Raw genomic sequence first — 15,900 nt, 5'->3', positions numbered from 1 at the left:
CTGTCTGTGACTAGATGGTAAATTTTACACATTTATATCCAGTGGCTCACCCTCGGACTCTTTATTGAGGTGTTAAATCTATAAGACTGAAAATTTAGAGAGTAATTATCTGGATAACTCAAATTGAATATAACCTCACCACAAAGTTTAGGTCCTGTAGAACACAGTACCAAATTATCCAATTAATCCTATATTTACATACCACTTAGAAAAGAAAAAAAAAATCTTTTTTCTAAGTTACAAAAACAAAAAAACTATTTTGAAGAACAGATTCCTAAATGTGTAAATATTTAACTTTAAATGTCTATTGTGTAAATAGTCTCCATCTTGTGTTTGGCAACTTACCTTCTCCCTTTACTTGGTCTTTTCAAATTCTGTCTTTCCCTAAAGCCCAGTTTTGGGGCCGACCCTGCAAATGAGATAGAGCTATCAGCTACTCTGATGCTATTTTGGAGTATAAATTATTCCAGTCCTGTCTTTGGCATGGGGCCTGGCATGTAATAAGCAATAAAACTGCAATTGATGATAATGGTTGTGATGCTGTTTTCTCAAATACTCTAGTCAATATTTAATCTCCTTGTTCTCTGACCATAAGAAATGCTTAACTGCCTATACCACTTTTTAACACTTAACTATCTTGGTTTAGATGTTACCATTTTATTTCCATAATAAGATTGCACACTTTTTGATATGCAGGCATAGGCATACAAAACTTGCTGAGTTGGATTGAAAGTTGTTATTTACTGGCTTTACAGGCCATATGATCTTCATTGTGTGTCTTTTCCCCTCAACAGAAAATGAAAACATTAGCAGAAAGGAGGAGGAGTGCTCCATCTCTTATCCTGGATAAAGCCCTGCAAAAGCGGCCCAGTACCAAGTAAGTGGGAAGCTTTGTACTACTCATTTGGGACCTGCTGGATTTCTTCTATGTGTATCGTTTATTTGCTTTTTATCAGGACCAGAATTCTCTGTTAAATAATAGAAAGCATGACTTCTGTTCTGAGTTTATTTGATAAGACCTATTCTTTATGAGAAACGTAAAGCCTTTTGAGAGCTGGTGATCTGTTGCTTTAAAATTGATTCAAAAGTGAATCTTACATCCAGTGGTACACAAACATGCATGTTCCACATATTGTAAAAGTTTTATTTTTTGAAACAATTAGAAATCAGAATACTAATGATGAGTTATTTTAACCACTGTACATGTTTGGTTATGCATAAACTTTTGCTTACTTTTTATCATAAAGTGATCCCCATGCAAAGGTAAAAGGCAGATTTTTAGCGACTTTAGATATGAATAAAGATAAAGATTAATAAAAGATTGAGTTCTGATTGCTTTTAGACATTATAGGTTAGAGTAATTAGTGATTAATTAGTGAAATTTGAAGTGGAAAAACAGGCTAAATATCTATTGAAATGACCATTTTGCCTACTGAAGCTAAATACTATTTCTATGGCATCGTAAGAGTTTTTCGTAATATGTCAAAATTGGATGGCTTTTCAGTCACTAATTTATTCAATAATTTTTAATGGCATTTTAATTCAGAGCCTTTTTATGTTCAAAGGAATGCGGCAATGCTTTTCCACTAATACGTGAATCCTTTTATGTAAGGTGTGGTCTTTACCGCATTTTTAAAGGTGAGGCTATATCTGATAGTTCTATGAATGGTGTACTGATTTAACATGAAATCTATGTGAAGACATTGCATTTTTTTCATTTTTTAAATTTATTTATTTTTAATTGAAGGATAATTGCTTTACAGAATTTTGTTGTTTTCTGTCAAACATCAACATGAATCAGCCATAGGTATACATATGTCCCCTCCCTCTTGAACCTCCCTCCATCTCCCTCCCCATCCCACCCCTCTACTTGATACAGAGCCCCTATTTGGGTTCCCTGAAACATACAGCAAATTCCCATTGGCTATATATTTTACATATGATGATGTAAGTTTCCTTGTTACTCTCTGCACACATCTCACCATCTCCTCCCCTCTCTCCATGTCCATAAGTCTGTTCTCTAGGTCTGGTTTCTCCATTGCTGCCTTGCAAATAAATTCATCAGTACTATCTTTCTAGATTCCATATATATTTGTTAGTATACGATATTTATATTTCTCTTTCTGACTTACTTCACTCTGTATTATAGGCTCTAGGTTCATCCACCTCACTTGAACTGACTCGTGTGTTCCTTTTTATGGCTGAGTAATATTCCTTTGTGTGTATGTACCACTTACACTCTTTATCCATTCATCTGTTGATGGACATCTAGGTTGCTTCCGTGTTCTAGCTATTGTAAATAGTGCTCAAATGAACATTGGGTTACATGTGTCTGTTTCAGTTTTGCTTTCCTCAGGGTATATACCTAAGAGTGGGATTTCTTTGGATAATAGGGTGGTTTTATTCCTAGTTTTTTAAGGAATCTCCATACCATCTTCCATAGTGGCTGTATCAATTTACATTCCCACCAACAGTGCAAGAGTGTTCCCTTTTCTCCACACTCTCTCCAGCATTTATTGTCTGTAGACTTTTTGATGATGGTCATTCCTACCGGTGTGAGGTGATATATCATTGTAGTTTTGATTTGCATTTCTGTAGTAATGAGTGATGTTGAGCATCTTTTCAATGCGTTTGTTAGCCATCTGTATGTCTTCTTTGGAGAAATGTCTGTTTAGGTCTTTGTCACACTTTTTGATTGGGTCGTTTGTTTTCCTTGTATTGAGTTATATGAGCTGCTTGTATATTTTGGAAATTCGTCCTTTGTCAGTTGTTTCATTTGCTATTATTTTCTCCCATTCTGAGGGTTGTCTTTTCACCTTGTTTATAGTTTTCTTTCCTGTGCAAAAGCTTTTAAGTTTAATTAGGCCCCACTTGTTTACTTTTGCTTTTTTTTTCTGTTACTCTAGGAGGTGGATCATAAAGGATCTTGCTTTGATTTATGTCATCCAGTGTTCTGCCTATACTTTCCTCTAAGAGTTTTAAAGTTTCTGGTCTTACATTTGACCATTTGGTCTTCCATTTTGAGTTTATCTTTGTGAATGGTCTTAGGAGGTGTTCTAATTTCGTTCTTTTTTATATAACTACAGTTTCCCCAGCACCACTTATTGAAGAGGCTGTCTTTGCCCCATTCTGTATTTTTGCCTCCTTTGTCAAATACAAGGTACCCATAGGTTTATGGATTTATTTCTGGGCTTTCTATCTTGTTCCTTTGGTCTATATTTCTGTTTTGTGCCAGTGTCATACTGTCTTAAAGACTGTAGCTTTGTAATATAACCTGAAGTCAGGAAGGTTGATTGCTCCAGCTCCATTCTTTCTCAAGACTGCTTTGGCTATTTGGGGTCTTTTGTGTTTCCATATGAATTGTGCAATTTTTTGTTCTAGTTCTGTGAAAAATGCCATTGGTAATTTGGTAGGGATCACATTGAATCTCTAGATTGCATTTGGTAGTATAGTCATTTTCACAATAGTGATTCTTCCTACCCAGGAACATGGAATATCTCTCCATTTGTTTATGTCATCTTTGATTTCTTTCATCAGTGTCTTATAATTTTCTGTATATAGTTCTTTTGTCCCTTAGGTAGGTTTATTCCTAGATATTTTATTCCTTTTGTTAAAATGGTGAATGGGATTGATTCCTTAATTTATCTTTCTGATTTTTCATTGTTAGTATATAGGAATGCAAGTGATTTCTGTGTATTGATTTTATATCCTGTGACTTTGCTAAATTCACTGATTAGCTCTAGTAATTTTCTGATAGTATCTGTAGGGTTTTCTACGTATTGTATCATGTCATCTGTAAACAGAGCTTTACCTTTTCTTTTCTGATCTGGATTTCTTCATTTATTTTTCTTCTCTGATTGCTGTAGCTAGGACTGCCAAAATTATGTTGAATAATACTGGTGAGAGTGGACCCCCTTGTGTTTTTCCTGGTCTTAGGGGGAATGCTTTCAATTTTTCACCATTGAGAAGAATGTTTGCTCTGGGCTTATCGTATAATGGCCTTTACTATGTTGAAGTAGGTTCCTTCTGTGCCCATTTTTTGAGGAGTTTTAATCAGAAATGAGTGCTGAATTTTGTCGAAGGCTTTTTCTGCATCTATTGAGATTATCATATGGTTTTTATCTTTCAATTTGTTAATATGGTGTATCAGATTGTTTGATTTGCCTATGTTGAAGAATTGCATGGCATTTTTTGATGGTCTAAAATAAATTATATAGCCAAATCCCAACAAGTGAAACTTTCAAAATACTTAGCTCAGTCTCCTCTTTTTTTTTTTTTTTTAATTAGTCTTTGTGACCCCATGCACTATAGCCTGCCAGGTTCCTCTGTCCATGGAATTCTCCAGGCAAGAATACTGGAGTGGGTAGCCATTCCCTTCTCCAGGCAGTCTTTCTGACCTAGGGATCAAACCCAGGTCTCCCACATTGCAGACAGGTCCTTTACTGTGTGAGCTACCAGGGAAGCCCCAGTCTCCTCTTTGTACTCAGCAAGTTGTCAGACTCAAGCAGCATCCCTGGCTGCCCCCAGATGACACACTCTTTAGTCATTGGGTTGATCAGAAAATGTAAATTACTTTCAATAGATGCCTAATCAAAATTTACTTATGAAAATATTCTGCCAATGAATAGTATAGAAATACACTTTTGTGCCATATGAAAATGGCTTTTGGATTGTTTGCAATGTTATATCTTTGGATTGGGGCTTCTCTGATAGCTCAGTTGGTAAAGAATCTGCCTGCAATGCAGGAGACCCCAGTTGGATTCCTGGGTCAGGAAGATCCCCTGGAAAAGGGATAGGCTACCCACTCTAGTATTCTTGGGCTTCTCTTGTGGCTCAGCTGCTAAAGAATCCACCTGCAATGCGGGAGATGTGGGTTCGATCCTTGGGTTGGGAAGATCCCATGGGGAAGGGAAAGGCTACCCACTCCAGTATTCTGACCTGGAGAATTCCATGGACTGTATAGTCCATGGGGTCACAAAGAGTCAGACAGGACTGAGAGACTTTTCACTTTCATCTTTGCATTAGTGGTGGCTTAAATAAAGAATGGTTGTGTCTTCACAGTTTGACCTTGATTATCTATAAAATTCAAGGAAATTATTTTTTAGGGGAAGTAGAGAGAGAAGGCAGAAATTGTCTTTAATTCTGCTATATTTTTTTAATTTAAATTTATTTATTTTAATTGGAGGCTAAATACTTTACAATATTATATTGGTTCTGCCACACATCAACATGAATCTGCCACGGGCATACACATGTTCCTCATCCTGAACCCCCCTCCCACGTCCCTCCCCATACCATCTCTCTGGGTCGCCCCAGTGCACCAGCCCCAAGGATCCTGTATTGAAACTGGACTGGTGATTCGTTTCTTATATGATATTATACATGTTTCCATGGCATTCCCCCCAATCATCCCACACTCTCCCTCTCCCACAGAGTCCAAAAGACTGTTCTATACATCTGTGTCTCTTTTGCTGTCTTGCATACAGGGTTATCTTTACCATCTTTCTAAATTCTGTATATATGCGATAGTATACTATAATGGTGTTTTTCTTTCTGGCTGACTTCACTCTGTATAATAGGCTCCAGTTTCATCCACCTCATTAGAACTGATTCAAATGTATTCTTTTTAATGGCTGAGTAATACTCCATTGTGTATATGTACCACTGCTTTCTTATCCATTCATCTGCTGATGGACATCTAGGTTGCTTCCATATCCTGGCTATTATAAACAGTGCTGCGATGAACACTGGGGTACACGTGTCTCTTTCAGTTCTGGTTTCCTAGGTGTGTATGCCCAGCAGTGGGATTGCTGGATCATAAGGCAGTTCTATTTCCAGTTTTTTAAGGAATCTCCACACTGTTGTCCATAGTGGCTGTACTAGTTTGCATTCCCACCAGCAGTATAAGAGGGTTTTCTCTACACCCTCTCCAGCATTTATTGCTTGTAGACTTTTTGATAGCAGCCATTCTGATTGGCGTGAAATGGTACCTCATTGTGGTTTTTATTTGCATTTCTCTGATAATGAGTGATGTTGAGCATCTTTTCATGTGTTTGTTAGCCATCTGTATGTCTTCTTTGGAGAAATGTCTATTTAGTTCTTTGGCCCATTTTTTGATTGGGTCGTTTATTTTTCTGGAATTGAGCTATAGGAGTTGCTTGTATATTTTTGAGATTAGGTGTTTGTCAGTTGCTTCATTTGCTATTATTTTCTCCCATTCTGAAGGCTGTCTTTTCACCTTGCTTAGAGTTTCCTTTGTTGTGCAAAAGCTTTTAATTTTAATTAGGTCCCATTTGTTTATTTTTGGTTTTATTTCCAATATTCTGGGAGGTGGGTCATAGAGGATCCTGCTCTGATTTATGTCAGAGAGTGTTTTGCCTGTGTTCTCCTCTAGGAGTTTTATAGTTTCTGGTCTTATGTGTAGATCTTTAATCCATTTTGAGTTTATTTTTGTGTATGGTGTTAGAAAATGTTCTAGTTGCATTCTTTTACAAGTGTGGTTGACCAGTTTTCCCAGCACCACTTGTTAAAGAGATTGTCTTTTCACCATTGTACATTCTTGCCTCCTTTGTCAAAAAATAAGGTGTCCATAGATGCGTGGATTTATCTCTGGGCTTTCTATTTTGTTCCATTGATCTATATTTTGTCTTCGTGCCAGTACCATACTGTCTTGATGGTGGCTTTGTAGTAGAGCCTGAAGTCAGGTAGGCTGATTCCTCCAGTTCCATTCTTCTTTCTCAACATTGCTTTGGCTATTCGAGATTTTTGTATTTCCATATAAATTGTGAAATTATTTGTTCTAGCTCTGTGAAAAATACCATTGGTAGCTTGATAGGGATTGCATTGAATCTAGCTTTATTTAACCACTTTTTAAAAAATAAACAGTTTCAGGTAAACTTTTTGTTGGAAGTTCCTGCAATGGACGTGTGCTAGGCTTTTCAATTAAAAAATAGCCCTTATTTATGTCAGAGAAGGTTTAGCTCTAAATCAGGGGTCAAATAGTGGCACACCTCCCCTCTAACCCAGGGTGAGAATATACAACAGTATGCATGTGACTCTCTCAATTCACTCCACCCTCTCCTTTCCCCCATGTGTCCAAAGTCTGTTCTCAGTGTCTACGCCACCATTGCTGCCTTGGGTAGCAATGTACCTATTCCCAGGGCAAAGGTTTAGAAGTGCATACAAATGATTAATTGTGTTTACCCTCAGGACTATCTCAGTAGGTAAAGAATCCACTTGTAATGCAGGAGACCCTGGTTCAATTCCTGGGTCTGGAAGATCCACTGGAGAAGGGATAGGCTACCCACTCCAGTATTCTTGGGCTTCCCTTGTGGTTCAGCTGGTAAAGAATCCGCCTGCAATGCGGGAGACCTGGGCTTGATCCCTGGATTGGGAAGATCCCTTGGAGAAGGGAAAGGTTACCCACTCCAGTAATCTGACCAGGAGAATTCCATGGACTGTATAGTCCATGGGGGTCGCAAGGAGTCAGACACGACTGAGTGGCTTTCACTTTAAAGTCAAGCATTGTAAAGCAGTGCTTATAGAAAACAGGAAGCCCAAATTAATCATTTGTATGTACTTCTAAACATTTGTCTATGCAAGTGTAATTAAAATTTGTATTTACTTTCTATAATGTTTAAATTCTCACTTTAATATAGATAAATTAGTTCTTTGCATTTTTCAAGTCTTGCATTCTTTTTAAAAGATCAAATCCTACTATAGTAACCATTCAAGAAAGCCTTAGAATTTGTCCTTTATATAATGTACACTCTTGAAAAGTTTTATCAATCAGATTTTACTAATTATTGATAAATTTTCTATTTTAAAGAAACTTTATAGTGAATTGCTTTATAAAATAGATCACTTCTCTTTTCACAGTTGTTAAGAATAACTCAAATTTTCATGACTGGAATTTTGCTTTTCCATGATTTATACCCAGGAAACAAGGAAAATTTCTAAAGTCTATTCTGAGCACACACCTACTTCAAGTAAAATTTTATGCAATGAAATTCTACTACCTAAAAAGAATCTTTACAATCTCTTTGCATGTAACATCATGGGAATTAATCTATAAAATACTGGTATACATTGTGGGGATAGATAGCAAAGATATTGAGTGTTTTATTTATTAGCATTGTATATTTCTTGAAATAGATAGATCCATCATAGCACTTCATATTTCTTTAAACCTATATTTGATTTTGCTTTTCCAGTATAACATTACTGTTTCTACTGTTTTCTTCTAATTATGGTGTTATTTTAATAATTAATGACTTATAGGTGATAAAGTTTTTATCCAGAGTTAAGCAATAACTCACAGAGGATTTATTGGAATTATTTCACTTAACAGCTGTTGCACCTTAATTTTTTAACTTACTTGTTTTTAATTGGAGGATGATCGCTTTACAATATTGTATTGGTTTATGCTGTATATCAGCATGAATCAGCCATAGGTATATGCGTGTTGCCTCCCTCTTGAACCTCCCTCCCACCTCTTACCCCATCCTACCCCTCTGGATTATCACAGAGCACCAGATTTGAGCTCCCTATGTCATACAGTAAATTTCCACTGACTATCTTAATTTTACATATGGTATGGTGTATGTTTGGAGAAGGCAAAGGCACCCCACTCCAGTACTCTTGCCTGGAAAATCCCATGGACGGAGGAGCCTGGTAGGCTGCAGTCCATGAAGTCGCGAAGAGTTGGACAGGACTAAGCGACTTCCCTTTCACTTTTCACTTCCATGCATTGGAGAAGGAAATGGCAACCCACTCCAGTGTTCTTGGCCTGGAGAATCCCAGGGACGGGGGAGCCTAGTGGGCTGCCGTCTATGAGGTCGCACAGGGTCGGACACGACTGAAGCGACTTAGCAGCATGGTATATGTTTCAGTGCTACTCTCTCAGTTCACTCCACCCTCTCCTTTCCCCTTGTGTCCAAAGTCTGTTCTCAATGTCTGCATCACCATCGCTGCCCTGGGATAGGTACATCAGTACCATCTTTCTAGATTCCGTATATGTATATGTGTGTGCATTCCAATAATATATGATTCCAATAATATACAATATTTGTCCTTCTCTTTTGAGTTATTTCACTCTGTATAATAGGCTCTAGGTTCATCCACCTCATTAGAACTGAGTCAAGTGCATTCCTTCTTATGGCTGAGTAATGTTCCATTGTGTATATGTACCACAAATTCTTTGTCCACTCATCTGCTGATGGACATCTAGGTTGTTTCCATGTCCTGGCTATTGTAAATAGTGCTGCGATGAACATTGGGGTGCATGTGTCTTTTCAATTATGGTTTCCTAGCAGTGGGATTGCTGGGTCATAGGATGTTTTTTTATTCATATATCTTTTTTTTTAAGGATTGTCTATACTGTTCTCTTCTCTATTTGGAGAAGGAAATGGCAACCCACTCCACTATTCTTGCCTGGAGGATCCCAGGGACGGGGGAGCTTGGTGGGTTGCTGTCTGTGGGGTTGCACAGAGTTGGACACAACTGAAGTGACTTAGCAGCATACTGTTCTCTATAGTGGCTGTATCGATTTGCATTCCTACCAACAGTGCAAGAGGGTTCCCTATTCTCCACACCCTCTCCAGCATTTATGTTTGTAAACTTTTTGATGATGGCTCTTCTGACCAGTGTGAGATGATACCTCATTGTGGTTTTGATATGTATTTCTCTACTAGTGGTGTTGAGAATCTTCATGTGTTTGTTAGTCATCTTTATGTCTTCTTTGGAGAAATATCTTTTTAGGTCTTCTGCCCACTTCTTGATGTTGCTGTTTGTTTTTCTGGTATCGAGCTTCATGAGCTGCTTGTATATTTTTGACATTAATCCTTCGTCAGTTGTTTCATTTGCTATTATTTCCTCCCATTCTGAGAGTTGTTATTTACTTTGCTTATAATTTCCTTCATTGTGCAAAAGCTTTTAAGTTTCAGTTCAGTTCAGTCGCTCAGCCATGTCCAACTCTGCAACCCGATGAACCGCAGCACGCCAGGCCTCCCTGTCCATCACCAACTCCCAGAGTCCACCCAAACCCATGTCCATTGAGTCAGTGATGCCATCCAACCACCTCATCCTCTGTTGTCCCCTTCTCCTCCTGCCCTCAGTCTTTCCCAGCATCAGGGTCTTTTCCAATGAGTCAGCTTTTCGCATCAGGTGACCAAAGGATTGGAGTTTCAGCTTCAACATCAGTCCTTCCCATGAACCCAGGGCTGATCTCCTTTAGAATGGACTGGTGAATCTCCTTGAAGTCCAAGGGACTCTCAACAATCTTCTCCAACACCACAGTTCCAAAGCATCAATTCTTCGGCGCTCAGCTTTTCTTATGGTCCAACTCTCACATCCATACATGACCAATAGAAAAACCATAGCCTTGACTAGATGGACCTTCATTGACAAAGTAATGTCTCTGCTTTTTAATATGCTATCTAGGTTGATCATAGCTTTCCTTCCAAGGAGTAAGCGTCTTTTAATTTCATGGCTGCAATCACCATCTGCAGTGATTTTGGAGCCCAGAAAAATAAAGTTAGCCACTGTTTCCACTGTTTCCCCATCTATTTGCCATAAAGTGATGGGACCAGATGCCATGATCCTAGTTTTCTGAATGTTGAGCTTTAAGCCAACTTTTTCACCCTCCTCTTTCACTTTCATCAAGAGGCTCTTTAGTTCCTCTTCACTTTCTGCCATAAGGGTGGTTGTCTTCTGTATATCTGAGGTTATTGATAATTCTTCTGGCAATCTTGATTCCAGCTTGTGCTTCTTCCAGTCCAACGTTTCTCATGATGTACTCTGTATATAAGTTAAATAAGCAGGGTGACAATATACAGCCTTGATGTACACCTTTTCTATTTGGAACCAGTCTGTTGTTCCATGTCCAGTTCTAACTGTTGCTTCCTGACCTGCATACAGGTTTCTCAAGAGGCAGATCAGGTGGTCATATATTCCCACCTCTCAGAATTTTCCACAGTTTAGAAAACTTATTCCTAAGTATTTTATTATTGTTGTTGCAATGGTGAATGGGATTCTTTCCTTAATTTCTCTTATTTTTCATTGTCAGTGTATAGGAGTGCAAGGGATTTCTGTATATTAATTTTGTACCCTGAAACTTTAATATATTCAATATACTAGCACTAATAATGATTAGTGCTAGTAATTTTCTGGTGGCATCTTGAGCGTTTTCTGTGTAAAGAATGATGTCATCTGAAACAGTGAGACTTTTATTTCTTTTCCAATCTAAATTCCTTTTGTTACTTTTTCTTCTCAGTTGCTGTGGCTAGGACTTCCAAATCTATGTTGAATAATAGTGGTGAGCGTAGGCACCCTTGTCTTGTTTCTGATTTTAGAGGAAATACTTTCCGTTTTTCACTATTGAGAATAATATTTGCTATGGGTTTGTCATATATGGCCTTTATTATGTTGAGGTATGTTCCTTCTATGCCTACTTTCCGGAGAATTTTTGTCATAAATGAGTGTTGAATTTTGTCAAACGCTTTCTCTGCATCTGTTGAGATGATCATATGATTTTTATCTTTAATTTGTTAATATGGTATATCATAGTTATTAATCTTTGTAAATTGAATAATCCTTGCATCCCTGGGATAAAGCCTGCTTGAAGATGATATATGATGTTTTTAATGTGTTGTTGGATTCTGTTTGCTAGAAGCTTGTTGAGGATTTTTTGCATATGTGCTCATCAGTGATATTGACCTGTAATTTTCCTTTTTGTGTCATTTTTGTCTGGTTTTAGTATCAGAGTGATGGTGACCACATAGAATGAGTTTGGGAACTTTCCTTTCACTGCAGTTTTCTGAAAGAGTTTGGGTGGGATAGGTATTAGCTCTTCTCTCAACTTTTGGTAGAATTCACCTGGGAAGCCATCTAATCCTGGGCTTTTATTCGTTGGAAGGTTGTTTTTTGTTTTGTTTTGTTTTAACACTTTCAATTTCTGTGTCTGTGATTGGTTTGTTCATATTTTGTTTCTTCTGTTTCAATTTTAGAGGGTTATGCTTTTCTAAGCATTTGTCCATTTCTTCCAGGTGATCCATTTTATTGGCACATGGTTGCTCATAGTAGTCTCTTATGATCCTTTGTATTTCTGTGTTTGATGTACCTTTTCTTTTTTCATTTCTAATTTTATTGATTTGAGTCTTCTGCCTTTTTTTCCTTGATGAATCTGGCTAACGGTTTGTCCATTTTGTTCATCTTCTCAAAGAACCACCTTTTAGTTTTATTGATCTTTGCTGTTGTGTCTTTGATTTCTTTTTTGTTTATTTTTGCTCTGATCTTTATGATTTCTTTCCTTCTACTAACTTTGGGGGTTTTATTCTTCCTTATCTAGTTGCTTTTGGTGTAAGGTTAGATTGTTCAATGTTTTTCTTGTTTCTTGAGCTAGGCTTGTATTGCTATAAACTTCCGTCTTAGCACTGCATTTAATGCGTCTGATAGGTTTTGAGTTGTGCTTTCATTGTCACTTGTTTCAAAGTATATTTTGATTTCTTTTTTGAATTCTTTAGTGATCTGTTGGTATTCAGAATTGAATTGCTTAACCTCCATGTGTTTTTATTCCCTGCTTTTTTTTCTGTAGTTGATATCTAGTCTCTTAGTGTTGTGGTCAGAAAAGATGCTTGAAATGATTTCAGGTTTGTTTGTTTGTTTTTTTAATTTCATAAGGCTTTATTTATGAGCTAAGATGTGATATATCCTAGTGAAAGTTCCATGTGCACTTGAGAAAAAAGTGAAAAATCTTTTGTTTTGGGATGAAATACCCTGTAGATATCAGTTAGGTCCAACTGGTCCAGTATGTCCTTTAAAGCTTGTGTTTCCTTATTAATTTTCTGTCTGGAAGACTGTCCATTAGTGTCAGTGGGGTGTTAAAGTCCCCACTATTATCATGTTATTGTCCATTTCCCCTTTCAGAGTTGTTAGCATTTGTCTTAGTATTGAGGTGCTCCTATGTTAGGTGCAAATATATTTATAATTGTTATATCATCTTCTGAGTCCTTCCTTGTCTCTTGTAACAGTCTTTATTTAAAATCTATTTTATCTGAGTCTTGCTACTCCCACTTTTTTTATTTCCATTTGCATGGTTACATTTTTCTAGTCCCTCACTTTCAGTCTGTGTGTGTCCCTAGGTCTGAGGTGGGTCTCTTGTAGACAGAATATATAGGGGTCTTGTTTTTGTATCCATTCAGCCAACCTGTGTCTTTTGGATGGAGCATTTAGTCCAATTACATTTAAGGTAAATATTGATATGTTATGATGCTATTGCCATTTACTTTATTGTTTTGGGTTTGTTTTTTGTAGGCCTTTTCTTTCTGTTGTGTTCCCCTGTCTAAAGGAGTTCCTTTAACCTTTGTTATAAAACTAGTTTGGTGATGCTGAATTCTCTTTAGCTTTTGCTTGTCTATAAAGCTTTTGATTTCTCCTTCAAATCTGAAGCAGATCCTTGCTGTGTTCGAGTAATCTTGGCTGTAAGTTTTTTTCATCGCTTTAAGCATATCCTGCCACTTCCTTCCAGCCTGCACAGTTTCTGTTGAAAGATCAGCTGTTGGCCTCGTGGTAATCCCCTTATATGTTATTTGTTGCTTTTCCCTTGCTGCTTTTAATATTTGTTGCTTGTGCTTAATTTTTGTTAGTTTGATTAACATGTGTCTTGGTGTGTTTCTCTTTGGTCTATCCTGAGTGGGACTCTTTGCGCTCCCTGGACTTAGTTGTCTGTTAGCTTTCCCATTTTAGAGAAGTTTGCTTCTATAATCTCCTCAAATATTTTTTTATGCCCTTTCATTTTGTCTTCTTCTTCTGGGGCCCCTATGATTCAAATGTTGTTATGTTTAATGTTGTCCCAGAGTTCCCAGAGACTGCCCTCATTTCTTTTTATTCTCTTTTCTTTATTCTGCTCTGCTCCAGTTATTTCTTACACTTACCATTCTTCTGCCTCAGATAGATTCCTATTGGTTCTCTCTGCCCATTGGTTCCCTCTGGTGTACTTGTTAATCTCAGTTATTGTGTTGTTCATTGTTGATGGTCTGTTCTTTAATTCTTCTAGTCCCTTGTTAAACATTTGTTGTAACTTTTTGGCTTGTGCTTCCAGTCTATTTATCTGTGCCTCCATTTTATTTCCAAGATTTTGGTTCATCTTTACTATAGTTACTCTTATTTCTTTGTCAGGTAGAGTGCTTATTTCCTCTTCATTTGTTTGGTCTTCTGGGGTTTTACCATGTTTTTCGTCCACTGCATGTTTCTCTGTCTTTTCATTTTGTTTAATTTACTGTGTTTGAAATCTTTCTGCAGCCTGGAGGGTTGTAGTTCCTCTTAATTCTGGAGTCTATCCCCTGTGGGTGGGGTAGGACCAGTGTCATGGTTGGGAGGACTTTGTGCCTATGGTCTCATGCCTTGTCTCTGAAGTGCAATGCCATGTCCGATAGTATGTTTTGGGGTATCTTTGGGCTTCGTATGGCTTTTGGCAGCCTTTCTACTAATGGACAGTGTTGTGTTTCTGTCTTGCTAATGTTTTGGCATGAGGCCTCCAGCACTGGAGCTTGCTGGCCTTTGGGTGGGCTTTGCTGTTAGTGTTGTGGGAGACCTTTGGGAGAGCTTTTGTTGACTAATGTTCCATGGGATTGGAAATTCTCCGGTGGTCCAAAGTCCTGGACTCAGGTCTCCTACATCAGGGGTAGGGAAGGCCCATGAAAAGCAAAAGGTCATTCACTACTCGTCCAAGCCTAGGTTGGAGTGATTCTGAACTTCTAGGCTGAGTGCCGGTTAGACCCTGTCCTGCCTGCAGCACCAAAACCTCACAGGCCTCACAGCACAGAAGACAAAACCCCAAGACTGATAGTGAGAGCAACACTTAAGAGCACCCAAAGAAATTCACATACTTACAAAGGGAAAAGTAGAGAGAGGAAAGAAAAAAAGAATAAAAACAAGAGTCAAAGAGAAGAGAGCAATGAAGACTGTAAAATTAGGAAAAAATAAAATGAACTTATTTAAAAATAAGATGTTTTAAAAGTGGAAAAAGTAAGTTATAAAAAAATAAAAATTAAAGGAATAATAAAGAAATTACATGAGAACAATATGAAAAAGAAAAGAAGGAAGAAAAAAGGGGGGAAAATGAAAGAAAAATTAGAGAAAAATGTATGCAGAGTTGTAGTTCCACCTCCACCTCCCAGGAGGCTCTCTAGTATTGAGCTATTCTCTGGACCTGCCATGGGAACAGCTCAGACTCTGATCTGACCCTACTCATGTGTGTACTTGCCTCATCCGTTGTCCTCAGTTGCCAGAGCGAGGGCTTTCTCTTCTGTGTGGACACTCATTGTCCTTTTATATATTCCATAGACACAGAGTCTACTTAGTTGGTTTTGTGGATTTACTCCGCAGCTTGTGCAGCTGGTGGGAAGGTTTTAGATCCTCTTCTTTAGCCTGTCTGCCGTGGAGCTCAGTCGTGGTTTTATCCTCATCTCTGCATGTGGTCATTCACAGGAGTTTGCTCCTGCGGCTGCCCGGGAGGACTCAATTCTGCCCTAATGAGGATCAGGCATGGAGATAGTGCAGCTGCTTGGATCACAGGGATCCTGGTAGCACCAGATACATGCGGGAGCCAGCGGCCACAGACACAGGCAATATGGCACTATTAGGAGTTTTTTAGCCTCTGGAAACTCTCCCCTAGTGAGGACCAGGCATGGAGGTGGTGCAGCTGCTTGGATCATAGGATACCTGGTGGTGCCAGATGTTCGGGGAAGCCAGCAGCCACAGGCACAGGAGATAAGGCACTTAGAGACTTCTTCTAGCCTCTGGCAGCTAGCGTTCAAAGGGTTTCCCTGGTTGGTCCTTTTCTGGCGCTTGGCACAGCAGGTGCTCAAAGACCCTACTGGCTGGGGTCCTTCTCTATTTTTC

The 15,900-nt window shown here is 38.3% G+C and overlaps 1 protein-coding gene across 1 annotated transcript in view; it reads left to right on the top strand.

Moving 5' to 3' along the window:
* The first annotated feature begins 797 nt into the window (after positions 1-797).
* ARHGAP20 (Rho GTPase activating protein 20) overlaps positions 798-15,900 on the top strand; it is a 195,270-nt gene continuing 180,167 nt past the window's right edge. Inside the window, exon 1 of the mRNA XM_010862859.1 lies at positions 798-877. Coding sequence (XP_010861161.1) covers positions 798-877 — 80 coding nt within the window. The remainder of the gene's footprint in view (positions 878-15,900) is intronic.

The sequence above is a fragment of the Bison bison genome, unplaced genomic scaffold, assembly GCF_000754665.1.
Source record: "Bison bison bison isolate TAMUID 2011002044 unplaced genomic scaffold, Bison_UMD1.0 scf7180017864485, whole genome shotgun sequence".
Taxonomy (NCBI): Eukaryota; Metazoa; Chordata; class Mammalia; order Artiodactyla; family Bovidae; genus Bison; species Bison bison.
This window is presented reverse-complemented; position numbering and strand designations above follow the sequence as displayed.